This window comes from Panthera pardus, unplaced genomic scaffold (assembly GCF_024362965.1).
Source record: "Panthera pardus isolate Hobbes unplaced genomic scaffold, ASM2436296v1 HiC_scaffold_25, whole genome shotgun sequence".
In the NCBI taxonomy this organism is placed as follows: domain Eukaryota; kingdom Metazoa; phylum Chordata; class Mammalia; order Carnivora; family Felidae; genus Panthera; species Panthera pardus.
In genome coordinates this window covers 9077822-9095855 of record NW_026526821.1, presented here as the reverse complement: position 1 = coordinate 9095855, position 18034 = coordinate 9077822, and the positions used below count along the sequence as shown (strand labels likewise).

The 18034-nt window shown below is 46.3% G+C and overlaps 1 protein-coding gene across 4 annotated transcripts in view; it reads left to right on the top strand.

Annotated features, from left to right (window-relative positions):
- The window catches only part of TSHZ2 (teashirt zinc finger homeobox 2), a 454178-nt gene that overhangs the window by 291588 nt on the left and 144556 nt on the right, over window positions 1–18034 (top strand). The window contains exon 3 of one of the 4 annotated variants that reach the window (XM_019458123.2): window positions 6507–8321. The exons of 2 other annotated variants lie outside the window; for them this stretch is intronic. In XM_019458123.2, coding sequence (XP_019313668.1) covers window positions 6507–6511 — 5 coding nt within the window. In that variant the 3' untranslated portion in view covers window positions 6512–8321. Of the gene's footprint in view, window positions 1–6506; window positions 8322–18034 lie in introns of those variants that run through there. One more of the 4 variants, XM_019458121.2, reaches the window with a different exon arrangement.

Below are 18034 nucleotides of genomic sequence, written 5' to 3'. Positions count from 1 at the left end.
ATGATAAGCGTCCTCTTAATCCCCATCCCCTGTGTCGCCCATCCCCCAACCCCTTCCCCTCTGGTAACCACCTGTTTGTTCTCTATAGTTAAGAGTCAGTTTGGGGGGTTGTCTTTTTTTCCCCTTTATCCGTTTGTCTTGTTTCTCAAATTCCACATATGAGTGAAATCATGGGATGTGTCTTTCTCTAACTTATTTCACTTGGCTTTATACCCCCTGGATCCATCCATGTTGTTGCAAATGGCAAGATTTCATTCTTGTTTAGGGCTCAGTAATATTCCGTTGTATATCTATACCACATCTTCTTTATCCACTCATCTAATAGTGGACACTTGGGCTACCTCCATAATTTGGTTATTGTAAATAATGCTACAATAAACATTAGGGTGCATATATATTTTTTCAAATTAGTGTTTTTGTGTTCTTTGAGGAAACAGTAGTGTGATTACCGGACCGTCTGGTAGCTCTATGTTTAACTTTGTGAGGAAGCTTCATACTGTTTTCCAGAGCGGCTGCACCTGTTTGCATTCCCACTAGCAGTGCACGAGGGTTCCTTTCTCTCCACATCCTCGCCAACACTTGCGGTTTCTTGTGTTTTTGATTTCAGCCATGCCCATACTGCATCCAAAACAACCCACAGATTTAATGCAATCAATCCCTATCAAAATTCTAACATTTGTATGGAACCACAAAAGACCCTGAATAGCCAAAGCACTCTTGAAAGCGAAAAACAAAGCTGGAGATGTCACCATTCCAGATTTCAAGTCTCACTATGAAGCTATGGTAATCCAGACGGTATGGAGCTGGCTCGAAAATGTACCCCAGAATTTTAAAGCGCTTTTAACGCTTTAACACCCTGAGGTGTGTTACTCATTTGGTCTCTAGCGTTCTGGGAGGGAGGAAACAGCATTGTTGGTTTTATTATCGGTAGATGCAGAAAGATGGGTACAGAGAGGTGAATGTGTGTGTCCAAGGTGACCCAGGCACCAAGGACAAAGCCGAGACTAGAGCTGTAGTTGATACCCACCACCAGAAGGTTCTGTTTTGCTCATTGTAACCTGTAAAGTGTTAACTTTCTGTCAGGGGTCAACAAACCCAGCCCACCACTTGTTAGTAACTTAAGTTTTATTGGAACGTGGCCATGCCGTTTCTTTACCTGTTGTCTATGGCTGCTTTCCAGTTATAACAACACAATTGAGTGGGTGTGACAGAGACTATATGGCCCACAGAACCTAAAATATTTACTATATGTCCCCTTACAGAAAAAAGATGGCCACCCCTTGCCCTATGTGGTCGATGCGTGGTAGGCGTAGGGGTGAGGGGATGGGGGAATGCCCCGTTGTCATGCCTCCCTCCCAGAACTTGAAAATTGAAGGAAAGCTCACCAGTCTGTAATGGGGGAAGCTGGCCATCCGTAAACATACTGGTCAGAAACACTAAGAGCAAAATGAGGGGTCCAGTCGGGAGACTCGGTTGTACATCCTGAATCTACACCAGGGGTCATGAACCAGTGGTTCTTGAAATCACCCAGTGGTCCAGAGAATCACACTTGAAGGCCACCCAGCCAGGACCCATGCCCGGATCAAAGCCAAGGCTGTGTCAGTAGAGCCATCCCTGCACCAGCAATGCACACAGACTCCTATCCTATGCCACCTGTGTAGGACAATTGACCTTCCAGCCGGGAGCTCTGGAAGAGCTGCCTCTGAAACGCCGGTGGCTTTTATGTCATCAGGATAAGGACTACCCTGAGCCTGCATCCCCACCATATACCTTCTGAGTCAGAGCCTCCCATTGGTGCATCTGATGGATGGACCCTGGGGCCTGTGCCTACCTATCAGGTGCAGGAGAGGCTGGGAGACATGTTCCTAATTTCTGTCTTGAGGAATACCTTCCTTCCAATCAAATGATTGAGATGTCGACACTGTGACACAGACTGTGTCATTCGTTTTTTTGAAGAGAACAGTATATGTCACAGAAGTATGGTCAGTATATTTTTTTAAGAAAACGAGGGACAGGTTTGGAATTTTCATCAGGGTGCAGCCAAAACTGCCCGTGAGAAAGGATATCTTTGACCACCAGACAGCGAGTGTCTGGCCGATAACGGAAAACGTCTCACTTATAACAATCTTACTAGCAGCAAGTACTAATTACTGAGGCTTTTGGTGCATTAGGCTAGGAGGTGAAAGTGTGATTATTGTCCACATGTTACGGTTGATGAAACTAAAGCACAGTGGGCTGGTAAGTCTTCCCTTGTAGATGATAGAGGAGAATTCAATGGGAAGCAGTTTGTGCCTTAAATCTTCACCTTGGCAAGGAAGGAATTTTTGCCCATTAATTTGGAGCATTTTTTTTTAGTTTATTTATTTATTTTGAGAGAGAAAGAGAAAGACAGCATGAGTGGAGGAGGGGGCAGAGAGAGAGAGAGAGAGAATCCCAAGCAGGATCTGCATTGTCAGCACAGAGCCAGATGCGGGGCTCAAACCCATGAACCGTGAGATCATGACCTGAGCTGAAATCAAGAGTCGGATGCTTAACCAACGGAGCCACCCAGGCGCCCCTGGAGCATTTCTGCATCCAGTAGCAAAGCAATCATGATGGCTTCTCTAGCCTCTCACGAGCTCTTACTGATGACCACCTGAGTTCCATCCCCGGGCCATAAATAAACATAAGCCACTTTCTGGCTAGAATTTGCTTTCCCACGCTGTATGTGGGCTAATAGTAGCCACATTCCCCAGCCCAGGAGCTGACAACTTACTGAGGGTGTATGTTACATCCGGGTCCGTGGCATTAGCTTAATCTCCTCAAAAACCTTACTGTCCTTTTCAGACTGAGACTGAGTCTTCAAGAGCAGAAGTGATTCGGCCAAGGTCACATAGCTAATAAGTGGCAGAGCTGGAATCAAAGCCACATGCGCCTGGCATCACATCCTTCCTATTTGTCCCCTCACAGACGTAGAATTGGGGGACACCTTTGGTTCATGACTCATCCTTACCATTTGGGCCATTCGTAGTCAACCTGACTTGAATTGGGTTGGTAGGTAGCTTGAGCGATGCAATAATCATCCCTGAAAAAGAAAGCAAGGACTTGAAATTCACATCCATCTAGCACCAAGCTCGAGCTCTTGAGTGCTAACTAGATGAGTATTTTTCATCGCTGTGGCATTTCTATACTTTTTCCATACAAACCAATACATAGGAACTCCAGAGTAAACTTGGACTCCTGCCCCTTGCCAGAAACAGGCAGCTTAGTCAGTGTTGGGTGTTATTCACAGTAAGTGGGCCCTACTGAGAGGCGTGAAGGGACGAGTCTGGTTCTGGATCCTACTCTGCCAGTTACCAGGTATGCGCCCCATGGAACGCTGGCAAATGTTTAATGGCTGGCTTTCCGAGGAAAACAAGCCTTGATCTGTAGGGTTTACCGATTTCTGTGGTGTAAGTTCTCTTACTTCGGGACGAGATGTGCCAAGACAGCTCTCGTGAGCTCCTATGAGCTGGGACAAGCTGGGTCTCGGTCAAGACAGCTCTCGTGAGCTCCTGTGAGCTGGGACAAGCTGGGTCTCGGTGTGCTGGGAAGCCTGTTAGTCTCTCTTGCCTCCAGAGACTGGGCATAAGGCGAGTATCTACCTCGAGGTTTGTCCGAAGGATTAATGCCAAAACGTGGGAAAGCAACTAGCACCGTGTCTAGCCCTGTGTGGACTTCCATTCAGTAGCACGATTACTAGCAGGGACTCTGTTAGCTCGCTAGATCCCTAATGCCTCTGCCTCGATTTCATTAACTTAAAAATAGTAAGAAAATACGTTCCCTGCCTCTTTTCACATTACTCTAAAGATCCAATGAAACATCAACTGCTTTGGAAGGTTACAAGCTCATTTAAAAAAAAAAGAAAAAAAGAGTAATTTTATGAAAATCAAGTCAAAACCCAGAGAATGAACTCTCGCTAGGCAAAACTTACACAATGGAGTCATAATTTTTGGTTCTTTCCTAACTATGTTTTTCTTGAGTTTTCGGGCGCTTCTCACTTCCTGGGGCTAATTCTCATTTAGAAGCTGTTGACTTGGGAGAGGTCTGGAAACTCACCAGCTCAGTGAAACATTCAGCCCATCAAGAGGTTCTGAGAGTCTCTTGGGTTTAAATCCTTTTTATCTTTTAGCTCCCAATCCTCTAATCCTTTTTGTGAGGAATCTGCAATTATCCCCTGTTTTTAGCCCTTCTTGCTGAAGTTTCCCTTTGAAAAGCGGGATTTCCATCATGTCTTAGAGGCGAAGGCAATAGAAAGTCTTCCTTCAGCGAAGCCACGTTGGTTGCATAAAGACGCCAGTCATCTCTGTTCCCTGAGGTTCCAGTGGGGCATTCTCTTCGATCTGCTAGACTGTTTGCTCAGCCCTCTCTCTGATCCTGGAGAACGCAATACTCAGACTAAAAGCTTGGCACCTTCCATGTAGCACCCTTCTGCTTCGTCACTGGGGTTGGGCTTGTCCCCGTTCCTCCATATGCGAATAGAAATGCTTGGTGAATAGTTTGCCGACCCAAATCCATAGACTAACACCAAAGGTCACAGATCATGTCCATTCACAGGCATAGCCAGACCTCTGGCTGGCAGGGCAGCACCATAGTTATGAACGTGTTGTGTTCTGCCGTTCAAAATTCTCCAGACTGCATCTTGCCCCTGCATCCTGCCGGGCGTGAGTCCTGGGTAAACCACGTAGGCTCTCGGTGTCTCTGTTTTTCCCATAAGAACGTGCATAATAATTCATAAGACCTACGTCAGGGGGCCTAGGTTGTTCAGTCGGTAAGTGTCTGACTCTTTTGGCTCAGGTCGTGATCTCACGGTTCATAGGTTCAAGCCCCACTTTGGGTTCGGCACTGACAGCACAGAACCTGCTTGGGATTCTCTCTCTCTCTCTCTCTCTCTCTCTCCCCGCCTCCTCTCTCTGCCCCTCCCCCACTCAGCCTGTCTCTCTCTCAAAATAAATAAGTAAACTTAGAATAAATAAATAAATAAATAGACCTACATCGAGGTGTAGTCAAGAAAGTTCGGTGAGTTAATACATATATTAAGGGTTTACAATGTATCCTGGCTGACACTAAAGAAGAGTGTGTGAGCTATTATCATCATGAAGCAGTGTTTCCCTAACTTCACTCAAGGGAAATTCATACTTTTTGCCGTATCTGCATACCCCCTTGGGCTCTTATTTACTTATGTACACACTTTTATTATAGAGGAGATTTTAAATTTTTTTTTAATGTTTTATTTTATTTTTGAGACAGAGAGAGACAGAGCACGAATGGGGGAGGGTCAGAGAGAGAGGGAGACACAGAATCCAAAGCAGCCTCCATCCAGGCTCGGAGCTGTCATCACAGAGCCCAACACGGGGCTCGAACTCACAGACCATGAGATCGTGATCTGAGCCAAAGTCGGAAGCTCAACCGACTGAGCCACCCAGGCTCCCCAAGAGGAGATTTAATTAATCACTAGCCTCAACTGAAAACCCATATCACTTGCCCAAACAAGGAGCTAATGGCAAGGAAGAAAAAAAAAAGTAGATAGACAGACAGAAAGACAACTAAACAATGTTGTTACATCTGACATCTGCCCGGACCCTGACGCCTGCCTAAGTCTTGAAGCTGAGCTCTGTTCAGCCTTTGCTGTGATAAAGGTTAGAAAGTGTTAGTGAGGGGTTAAATCCTTGAACTTGAGACTTGAACTGAGACTTTCATCTCAGGAAGGAGTTAGAAGAAAATCTAAAACAGAGCTGCCTTTCATATTTCTGCTTTTTTACTGCTGATTTGATGTACCTCCTAAGGCTTCTCACACACACCCAATGCTGTTAGGCACCCCACACTTAAGTTATCATGGGGCTGCAGGATTCATTCCCACCCAGTTCTGTGATGACTGCAAAAAAAACTCTAAGTAGTTTGATGGATATTATTCTTGAGGACTGCTTCTCCTCTCAAGCCAGTTCTCATTATCCAGATGTCCCCTCTCCAAATTAAAAAAAAAAAAAAATGGTCCGCTTTCTTCCTAAGTTCTTCAGATCGAGGTCTGGGTTCACATCTCCTCTGAAGTCCAGAGACTGATGTCTCGTTAGGGAATTTGGAATTGGCTCAAGGCCTCCCCATGCTGAGCAGCCCACCTCCGGACTCAAGAAAAAGATCAGACGTCAGTGTATGTTATAGGAATGGTGTGATCATGTAGTTTAGTTGCTGTAAAGTTTTATGATTAAAAGACTACAATCTATCAGACAGCATCGTCGCCCAACATGCGATGTGCCTGCAGTATTTAAGAATTAAGCTCCTTCCAATGAAGCACTGGGTCGTTATCTCCCACATGGATCAGTACCCCCAGTGGGGCAAGGAGCTCTATAAACAACGGGGCCACTGGGTTAGCACTTCCAGGGAAAGCTCCTCTCCAGTCCTTCCCTCCCACACTCCCTGTTTCTGAAAACTTGGGCTCTGAACTACCTTTGCCCTTTACCATAACTCAGGTTTGTTCTGTTCTTCCATAGTCTAAGGTGAAAGCCATCTTCCTAGATATTCCTTTATATTCCTGGCCCAAGGTTAAGGCTACAGCGATACCAACACAGACATACAACTCTTCTGTCTTCCCTGTTCAAGGCAATTGCAAGTTTTGCAGTCACTCATGTTTCTCATGCAAGCTTTGGATTTTTCCCCCAAGCAAAGTAAATGAGAATTTCCACAAGGCCAGGGACCCCACCGCAAAACGGACTTCAGAGTCTGCTTATTAGACATATGAGAAAAATAAAGCACAGAGAGGAAATGATTCACTCAAAGGAAATGCGGGGTCTTAGATTCCCAACCCATTTGGGACAACTCCAGACAACTCCAAGACAGAAAAAGGCACGTGACCTTAACATCCCCTCTATAACACCCCGTCCTATGACCCCTAATGATTTAGCGATACTGGCAGTTTGTCTCAACTTATCTCAAGAGTTACCATGTTCTTATAATCTCCTCCCAGTACAATAGAATTCAGTGTACTTTAAGAAACAGCAATAGTTGGGGCGCTTGGGTGGCTCTGTCGGTTAAGCGTCCGACTTCGGCTCAGGTCATGATCTTGCGGTCCATGAGTTACAGCCCTGCGTCGGTCTGTGTGCTGAGAGCTCAGAGCCTGGAGCCTGTTTCCGATGCTGTGTCTTCCTCTCTGGCCCTCCCCCGTTTGCACTCTGTCTCTCTCTGTCTTTCAAAAATGAATAAAGGTTAAAAAAAATTAGTAAAAAAAATAAGAATAATGTCAGGAAATAAATTCACTGTGAATGATAAAAACCTCAAATCCAGAAACTTTAGGGCAAAATAATTCAATGAAAAAAGCCACGGAACCTTGATACGATCTCTAATGTGTTGACCACAGTATTATTTGGGCAAGTCATTGCCAAGGAGTCCCAGTTTCAATAACTGAGTTTGAACCTAGATTCCATTACTTATTAACTGTGTCCCTTGAGCCAGACGTAACTTATCCAAGCCCCTGTTCACTCACCTATCAAACGGAGACAGAAACAGGATCTACTCCCTAAGGCTGTTGTGTGGGGTAAATGTTCTCATCAGATCTGTGCCCGACACACTGAAAACACTAAATATTGTTTGGAATTATCGTGTGACCTATTTAAACATCCATCAACCCTGGATCGTCTACTGTAGAATTTAATGGCTTCTTACCTATATGAGAGGATTGGCAATGACCTTGCACAAAACATTAACCCAAATTCTTGTTCTTTTCTTCCAAGATAGGCAAGTTGGAGAAATCATGTAGCCATAAAGGAATGTCTTAGGCGAATGGGGCTCGGGCTCTGTTTCTCCAGCCTCTTGCCACCACAGTCATATCATGCGTGATCTTTCTCCTTCGAGTGTCGTTCACAACCCCAAGTCTGCAACCTCACCCCCTTTTCTTCCAATCAAGAGATCTTTTATACATTCAGAGAGACAAGGGTTTTTTGGGTTTTTTTTTTTTTGAGAACCCACCATATGCCGGGTACTCTGCTGTGCAGCAGGACATCAAAAGTAAACAAAATGAGCTCTCACGGTCCTTACGTTCTGGAGGAAAGAGGCAGAAAAAGCAACACACGAACAAAAAAACACAAGATCGTTTCTGGGGGTGCCGTGAAGGATGTCAGGCATCGCCATGATCGGGAATTAGTAAGTGGCATGGATTAGGGTGTGGCTGCCTTCATAGGGTCATCAAGGGAGCATCTGAAGAGGTGAGACTTTGGCTGAGACATAAGCACTTAGAAAGCACTAGCTTCAGAGATCTGGGGAAGGAATGTGGCAGGCAAAGGCAAAAGCAGGTTTCTTTTTTTTTTTTTTAAGTTTATTTATTTTTGACAGAGACAGAGAGAGACAGAGCACGAGCTGGGGAGGGGCAGAGAGAGAGGGAGACACAGAATCGGAAGCAGGTTCCAGGCCCTGAGCTGTCAGCACAGAGCCCGACGCGGGGCTCGAACTCACGGACTGTGAGATCATGACCTGGGCCGAAGTCAGACGCCTAACCGACTGAGCCACCCAGGTGCCCCAAAAGCAGGTTTCTGATACAAGAAAGGGCTTGGCTTGCTGGGGAAACAGAAAATGGGGCAAGAGTTGGGGTGAAGAGGGTGAGGTTGAGAGCGGGGCAGACATCTGAGTACAGGGTCATGCAGGCTGCCAAGAGGGAGGCCACAGAAAGGCATCCAAGAGGTGTGAGCCCCAGGGAGAAGGCGTCGGACTAATGTCCCGACACTACTGAGTAAGGAGAACAGTGGAGTAATGCAGCTCAGAATCCAGCCTCTCTTTGCTTAACGCCAAAGAAATAAATTGCATGTTTTAGTCCTTAAAAAGGATTGCTCCTGTCCAGCATTTACTTTTGTCTCCTTTCTTTTTCTAATTTTCTTGTTTAATGTTCATTTATTTTTGAGAGAGAGACGGCGTGTGAGCGGGGCAGGGGCAGAGAGAGAGGGAGACACAGAATCCGAAGCAGGCTCCAGGCTCCGAGCCGTCAGCACAGAGCCCAACACGGGGCTTGAACCCATGAACCATGAGATCGTGACCTGACCTGAGCCTAAGTCGGACGCTCACCCAGGCGCCCCAACTTTTGTCCCATTCTTGAGACGTGCATGATGAGCCTCTGTCAAGATGAGAGCCTATATATCCCCAGAGACTTTGTGGGAGTCAGTTTCTGGCTTATAAACAGGCTCTAAGAGTCTCCTAACACCTGTGAACTCCCGGGGTGGGCAAGGAAGTGTGGAGCCTGGGCATCAACTTATTCCTGGGCAAGTCCCCAACTGAAAAGATGATGGACAGCTACCTGTACCCCATCTGGTCCCTTAAAGAGATCTGCCATGCCCTATTTTATGACAGAACTGCAGTGTTTGAACTCAACTTGAAATAGTCATACTAATGGGATCAAGCAAAAGTGAAAGCAGCTAATCAAAGAATTCAAATCCCTCCTCTCAAGATCATACGTCCACTAACGTGAACTGCTATTTCCCCTTAATTTATAGGGCGCCTGGTGGCTCAGCCGGTTAAGCATCCAGCTTCCGCTCAGGTCATGATCTCAACGGTTCATGAGTTCGAGCCCTGCATCAGGCTCTCTGCTGTCAACGCAGACAGAGCCCACTTCGGATCCCTTGTTCCCCCTTCCTCTGCACCCCCCCCCAAGCCCATTCTCTGTCTCTCTTTCTCTATCAAAACAAAAAAAAATTATAATGACTCCTTGGCTTTCCACATAAGGCATTAAGTTCTATATAACTATTATACGCAAATCCCACATAAAAATACATCCCACATAGATATCGTGGATCTGATTCCCTTTAAAAAACTCAACTTAGGAGAAGCCGTCTTTGGCCTTTGGCTCAATGCAGCAAGCAAGCTCTCAACACCGAAGCTTGAGTTTTGGCCGCATGTCCTTATTTGCTGGTAAACATCGGAGGATTCAATTAAGCGACTACAATTTGAGAGTTCGTCCTTGGACAACTTAATCCTTGCACCATAATCCCCAGATTCCAGAGTTCACCGGCTTCTCAACGATCTACCGAGCTCATCAGACGATGACACGTTGCCCGACGTGATTGCTTATTTTTATTCTTAAAAACTTGGAAAACTTAAAAAGTAAAATAAAATAGAATTTAAAAATGAAACTCAAGCGTGTTTTCCTCTCCAGGGTTTATCTTCTTTACTTCCTCCGTGCTGTTCATCTAATTCCCTGCCAGGGGAGGATGGCTACAACCCAGCCACACACACAGACGTGCCAAAGACTCTTGCGAATCAAGTGTGTATTTCTCTAGACAACAAAGCCAGCAATTTTCAGATTTTCATTAAGTGCAGACCCCAGCGAACCCTCACTACCTGTTTTAGTACCTTCCCCCAGACTTGCACATTTTGGAAGATTCTGTGGCATTGTTTCATAATGATCTTTGGGGGGGGGGGGGGGTTGGGAAAAAGGCATAGCAAATGTCAAGCCTCAGGTTGTGTTCAAGAGGCCTTCAAGTCAGTACCGATTCAGGATCCGCAAAATCACTAAAGCACTTACCTCCCAATGTAGGCCTTTTAAGGTAAGAAATATCATAAAATCACTCAGGACATCTTGTTCTGTTCGAGTGCCTTTTCATTTTCCTACCCTAATGGCAGTTACTCAAACTTCTTGAGAAAGGCAACGTTTGATGCTCACCTGGAAGAGATTTTCTTGACAAAAGATTTGAAGTGTTCCTGTTTTCTTTCTTTTCTTCTTCTTCTCTCTTTCTTTAATCTGAAACTTCCTACTTTTTGATCCCTCCTATGTAAGATACGAGTTATTCCTCCCCCCGGCCCCGGCCCCGTCTTCTTTTTCTCTTAAAATGAGTGGCACCTGCCTGTGTCGGTATGATTTTGGTGAGTGAATGAACATAATTAGCCTCAAATCAGCTCAACACGTCAGTCAACGTCATTAGCTGGGCAAACATTCTAATTTCAAGTACGCGGCTGAGAGTCTAACGGCTGAAACCATAAGCCAGTTCTCCTTGGGGATTTGCAAAAAAGACAAGGAGAGAAGGGGTCAAGAGTAGGCATTTGTCCTCATTATATCCCGGGAGGAAGGCATAGTGGATTTGTTTTTGTGGATGACACAGCCCTAAGGGTACCAGGAACCGTAGACAGTGATTCCCAAGAGAAAAAGAAGTAAATATCAGAAACAATGTCACATAGCCGATAGAATATGCACTTCAAAATCAATGAGACGGATTTCAAATTCTTTGTCAATGACTGTGTGACCTTCAGCAGGCCCCTTACCCTCTCTGAGTCTTATTTTCCTCAACTATAAAATGAAGATTAAAAAATACCTATCCTGCTGGTTTTCCAGGAATATTAAAAATTCAGTAACGATGCGGTGCCTGGGTTGCTCAGTCAGTTAAACATTTGTCTCTTGATCCCAGCTCAAGTCTTGATCCCAGGGTCATGAGTTCAAGCCCCATGTTGGGCTCTGCTCTGGGCATAAAGCCTACTTAAAAAAAAAAAAAAAAAGATTGGTAACGATAGGGGCACCTGACTGGCTCGGTCGGTGGAACCCTCGACTCTTGATCTCGATTTTGTGAGTTCGAGCCCCACGCTGGGTGGAGAGATTACTTACAAATAAAATCTTTTCTTTTTACATTCAGTAACGATATTCTCAGGACGCAGTAGTAAATTCTCAATAAATGTTAGTCTCTGCCCATCCCCCAGGTAAAACAGAGGCTTGAATATTTATACCTGTAGGACACCTCAACCGAGTGCCACAGAAACAGGACAGTACGAGAGCGCCGATGGCACCTCACAAACAACAGATAAGCGTTTGCAAAAGGCGATGTTCTGTTCAGAGGGTGCCCCTTCCCTTCCCATCATTCCTTAGTTGCTTGGCAACTTTCATCCAGTCATCCCGAAAAGCAGTGTCACTTTCAACCCCCGACATCCAGAATTTTTTTTTAAGAAGAACCTTTTATTAGGAGAAAATACACCTTTGTGGCGGTGCCATTTGAGGGAAGAAAAGTATACGTTTGAAAAGGCACCCCCCAGCCAACACGAATCCGTCTCTCATTTAGTACTCGGAGATGAGACCTATCATAATATTTAAGTCGGTTTTGAGAACTTTTCCTTCAAAAGGAAAAGGGGGAGAAAATCCACTGGTTGACTACCCAGGGAGGCCAGGAGGAGTTCAGTTACCATAGAGATTTCAATGCTGGCAAATGGTGCTGGGGAGCAGATTGGTGTCTGTTAATTTTTTTTTTTTTATTTGTAATTTATGTGTGTTGGCTCATTCTCCGGGCCAGTCCAGATTTTCCTGTTTACCTGCCATTCTGTGTGATGCAAGTGACGGATGACACTGCCACGTTTCAGCCGTGTCTTCAATTTGTAAACATTATTGAGGGGAAGGAGGACAGCAGAAACACGTGGGGAAGCCCCCCGTGCTTGGTTTTTGCCTAATGATGGCAAAGCGCTGCGGAGATTGTGCGGAAATTGCCAGGAGGAGAGAAGAGCCTTGCAAAATTCTCTACAATAATCTAGATGGTTCCAAGACCCATCTTGGTCTCTACAGAATCTGGTTTTGGGATGCCTGGGTGGTTCAGTCTGCTAAGCATCCGACTCTTGATTTCAGCCCAGGTCATGACCTCACAGTTCATGGGTTTGAAACCCACATCAGGCTCTGCAATGACAGTACAGAACCTGCTTGGGATTCTCTCTCTCTCTCTCTCTCTGTGCCCTTCCCCCCACTTGTGCACACTTTCTCTCTCTCTCTCTCTTTCTCCCTCTCTCTCTCAATATATAAAAAAAAAATCTGGTTCCATAGAACTTCTTTCATGACTAATTACAATTGTTTGGTGAATGCAAAAAAAATTAGAGGAAAGTCGGTCTGTCTTATCCCGTGGCAAACACAATCCTTGAAAATAAATGGTCTTTGCTGCCTCAACGGCTAAGTCATTGTCTTTCCAACAGTGCTGGGGTGCTGGGTGGGAGAGTGGATGTTACTGGTGTCTCCCAAGTCCCTCTTCGCCTTTCCTAGGATTAGGCCCCAGGAAAACATCAGCCCCATTGGCAACTAAGTGGAGACAGTGCCATATTAGCAAGAAAGGAGTAAGGAGACTAATCCTTTAGAGACACCATCCCTTAGCCGCTAAGAAAGGCAAACCTTCGAGATGGGCTTCAGTTGGATGTCAACTAATAAATACTCATTTCCATAAAATTTAAATGAGCCCGGTAAAATCTACCTCTTGCTGTGAGGAACCCCATCTCATTACTCAAAATAGCAGCAATGTCATTATTGGAAACCACACCCTCCACACCCAGGCGGTGGTAGTAGAGTCAGAAGCAAATGGCGTCCGGCCACTGCAGTGGAAAGAGGTAGCCAGAACGCTTCCTGTTCTTCCATCCCCCCTACGACATGTACCTCACTTATAAAATAATCATCGTCAAATGCAGGGCTGCGTTTTGATTAGCCAAAAGACGCAACAAAGATTTCTTTTTCTTGGGCATACCTAGGCAACAGCCCAAATATTTAAATACCTAAACCTGCATGTGCGGTTGAAGAAAATTCAGACCTTTAGACACCCACAGAGAAGGGCTGATTTACCGCCCTTGGCTGAGTTGGGCGTCCTCTTTGAATTTTAAATGACCTTTAAGCAATGATGAGGTCTGTCTTGTTGAGGCTTAATTGCTTAATTACAGAAGCCGTGTTTCAGTAGACAAATATTTCCCTTAAAACCCATCTTTTAATTTTAAAAAGACTTCATTTGATTTTAGGCAAAATTGGAAGCTGTTTTATATTTTCATCTCCCACAGCGAAACTGGAAAATGGTTTAAACCAACGCTGAGGCCAACTGCGTTTTTCTGTAAAGCTTGAGTCAAGTCTTAGGCAGCTGTTACCTAAAGTAGTCAATCGACTGACATTTTTTCAGTCAGCTGAGCAACGCTCAGACTTCCACACCCTCTGGAAACCCAGAGTCCTCTTAAAATCCCTGGGAGTTTCCCAGAAACTTTATTTTTGTCACTTCCGGCTACAATAGGGAGGCAATATGGGGTCGTGACGAAGAGCTAAATGCTGGAATCATATTGCCTAGAAGGAACTGCTGAGAGACCTCCGTGCTCCCTCAGGTTACCCCATCTGTGAAATGGGAGAACCAGGTCCTACTTTATAGGCTTGTGGTTGGGATTAAATAGGTTAAACTTTTAAGCACTTTGAATAAGTCTTGCTGTGCAGTCAGTGCTCAATAAATGCCTGCCGTTATTAATTTTGCTCCTACTGTATTGCTTTTCACTTCTCTTTGTAGTGAGCTCCACCATCACGTCCCTGGTGTTGACCTAAGTGGGCACAGTGCTTTCTCCAGAACGATTGCCTGTTTCCTACATCTCGACATGTTATAAGACAAACAACACAGTCTTGCAGTTTTTCAATCAAGGGTGAAGGTGATTAGAGCAAATACTGTGATATTTCGCTGGGGAGTGCTCCCTATAAGCATCACACATATAGCCATGCCATAACAGCATCCTGCTCAGGACCTATATGATATTTGTAAATAACTGAAAAGTCCCTCTTGCCTTGTTTCTGCTCCTCACCATCTCCCTGCTCTGCGGAAAAAGCAAAACAAAACAGACTTCTGTCGTCATTTTGCAGATCTAGAACATTCCTGGCCCCAAACCTAAAGTCAGCCTTCAACTGTATTTACACAAGCAAAGATGTTAGTGAATTTTTTCCAATGCCCGTAACACCTCCGGGACCTTGTTTGTTTCTGCCCCGCCCCCTCCGTCTGGGTAACAAAAAGGGAGGCGACGACACTGTGTAAATTAGGCTCTGCCTCCCCCCACCCTCCCCCCAGAAGGCCACAGTCTGCCCCGGTTTTGAATGACAAGGTTCGTTTCTTGCCTTCCTTCCTGGTGCAACGGTCATTTGGCTTTCTGGGTAGCCGAGCACCTGCCCTGGGACACCCCAAACCACCGCAGACAGAAAAGATCCAGCAGACACCTGAGAAACACTCCTTTGCAAATTGCAGGCCCCCATCATCTCCCCCCACCCCCCCCCCAACCCCCCCCCCCCACCGCCTGCTCCCACGCTTTCAGCTCTGGCTTCGGGTGGGCCCCAAGGGGATGCCTCAAAGGTCTCACCTCGAACAGGGTTTAATCTCGAGCTCTGGCTCCTCCCCGGACGCCACATCGACACCCTATAGCCATGAGTTTGGCCGCCAAGGAGCAGAGGATCCCGTCCTCACGAGGCTTAAACAACAGAAGCTGTTGTTTGTCACTTAGCAAGGCAGTCAGTCCCAAGGGTCTGCTGCGGCACCAACTTCAGGGTCTCTGTGGCTCTCATGGCCTTCGCCTCGTGCTTGGAGCCACCCTTGCCCTGTGAGCGTCGCAACTGTGCACAAGGGCAAGAACACGGGGAAAGGCACCACCAAGCTCCTCCGCCCGTCTCCGCCAGAAAAGGGGACCCTTCCGTGGACCACCCCTCCTCCCTTTGGAAGACTCCCATTAGCATCTCATTTGCCAGAAATGGGTACTCAGCCACACCTAGATGGACATGAGGCGGACAGTCCAGCCCCCGAAGTGAGGAAGTCACCAGCAACCCGGTAGGACCAGCCACCCCAGAGAAAGAAAGACCCGAGATTTATAGATTGGAAGTGGCCGATTTCTTGCGATTGACTCTCTCTGCCTATCAGCCACGCGATGCCAAGAGTCTGCAAGAAACCTCGGGGAGAAAAAAAAAAATCAGTTAAATATTTAGATGATTTGCCGACACAAGGAGCTTGCCGTTGGCAGCAAAGATTTATTAAGCAGGCTACAAAACAAGATGTCATTAAACAGTTTGAAAGCATGCCCTCGTAATTAAGAAGGGAGAAGCTTTCTAATTTGGGTAATGAAATCCGTGGCTCGGAGAAGCGTGCATTTTATTAATATTTATTGTGTGCCTACTGTGTGCCAGGTACTGCATGGGCTCGCTGCATTCAATAGAACCCAAAAGAAAAAAAAAGAAAAAAGCCTCCCTTATGCCAGACCTACTGATAATAATCGCTGTCATTTATTGGATACTGATACTCTGCCAAGCACCACGCTAAGCATTTTACATAACAAAGGTTTGTCCTCAGGACAACCCTAAGAAGTAGTAATTACCGCCCTCAATTTATATGGAGTGAAAAACAAACTGAGTTTGTCCGGGACTACGAGGTTTCCCAGGACACAGGACTTTCAGGGCTAAACCAGAGAAATCCCGGCCACGCCTACCGCCACACGAGCAAAGCGGGACCGAGGGTTACCCCTCCGAGGCGCGTGGAGTTACCAGAATCCAGTCCGGTGCTGCCGAGCCCCCCCCCCCCCGCCCCTGCCCCCTCCCAGGCTGCAGCCTGATTGCTAAACCTCTTCTGGAACCCCGAACTCTTACCACCTTCCCTTCCCTGCCTCTTCTTCCTTCTGTTTCGGTCCCAAACGCTAAAGAGCTGACCCTTTCCTTTTTGAGCTGTAGAGCCATCAAGAAAACCCCCCACCCCCAGGGTCGCACTTGGGTGGTCTTCTAGGGGCCAAGGCCACCACGCAATAGCAGCTCTGTGTGGACCCTGCAGGCTCCCCTCGGCCCCTTCTCCAGGCCATTAGTCCTTAATCGCCTACAGACTGTTTCTCAGTCCTGGTTGCACTTGACTGTCACCTGGGGAGCTTTTCCAACGTACTGAAGCCGGGACCGTCTGAAGGGGAATCTCTAAGAGCAGGCCTGGACGTAGGAATTGTTCACTTTTCCAAAAAGAATTGATTTATTTATTTACTTTGTGAGAGGGGCAGAAAGAGGTGAGGGGCAGAGAGACGCAGAGAGAGAATCCCAGGCAGGCTCCTCACCGCCAGCACAGAGCCCGACACAGGGCTCGAACTCACGAACAGCGAGATCATGACCTGAGCCGGAGTCAAGAGTCAGAGGCTTAACCGACTTGAGCCACCCAGGCGCCCCGAGTGCTACTGGTTGAGAAGAACCCGGACTCTTTGCGGCCAGAGATGACCCATGTTTCTAAAGCTATCGGAGACTATTTCCTCTCTCCGTGGACAGAGAGGGTGGGAAGGGAAGAGAAAATCGCCGTTAATCATGGGTCTTAAATACAGCGCGTCCTAACAGTTGTGTGTCTGCAGAGATGGCCTCCCCCACAACACAATGGGCGCCTCGAAGGCAGACGCTTCATCTGGCCAAGAGCCTAGCAAAGTGCCCGATGCATCATGAATATTTATCAGATGGAAAAAAAAAAAAGAGAGAGAGTAAATGACACATGTAGTGGGGAGTCATGTTTGATCTCCATTTAGAAGGCTATTTGAGGTTCTCTGGGAAGACAGACAGACACAGCGTTCAAGCCTCTTGTTGGCTTTTGCCTTTTGTCTTTGACCTAAGAAGGGCAAGTTCGGGAAAATGTTGATTTCAGGCCTTGTTCTCTCGCAGAGTTCACGCTCGGTCTGTGCATACGTGAGACCAGTGATTTGCAGGGTAATTCTGTGGTGTTGAAAGCTGATGTCAACCTCTAAATGGGGGGAAAGCAGGGCGTCTTACTGGTGATGTGTGTGCGTCCACGAGTGTAGCTCGAAAATAAGCGGAGGGCTCAGGAAATTGATGTTGTACTAGCAAAAGGCCAACGACACTTAGGAATGATCCATGTCGAATGCATGTCTAGCTGCCCTGGGTCACCCGGGGAGATCTTTTTTTTTTTTTTTCCTCGAATGTATAGAACTTACGAGTTTGAAAAATATGTATTTTGCCTGGAGGGCAGTTAAAAAGACTTTAGTGTGTCAGCATCCCCAGATCATTTATATATTTTTCTGCCCACATATTTTATTCATAACGTCTGTTTTATTCTCCTTTATTTTGCCAACTTGGTGTTCGACGTTACTGCTTTTCTCTTAGAAAACATCCCATTATCAGAGCGAGGCCACGTGGCTGTGGGTAAACTCAAGAGCGCTGTTGGGCAAGGTTAAAAATCAGGGCCATGTTTCAGCAGCTGGGAGGGCTTCAGGGTCTGGCCTTGAGATGTATTATTTTTCCATTCCTGAAGCCTCACACTGGGAGACAGCAGTAGGAGAGGGTGTG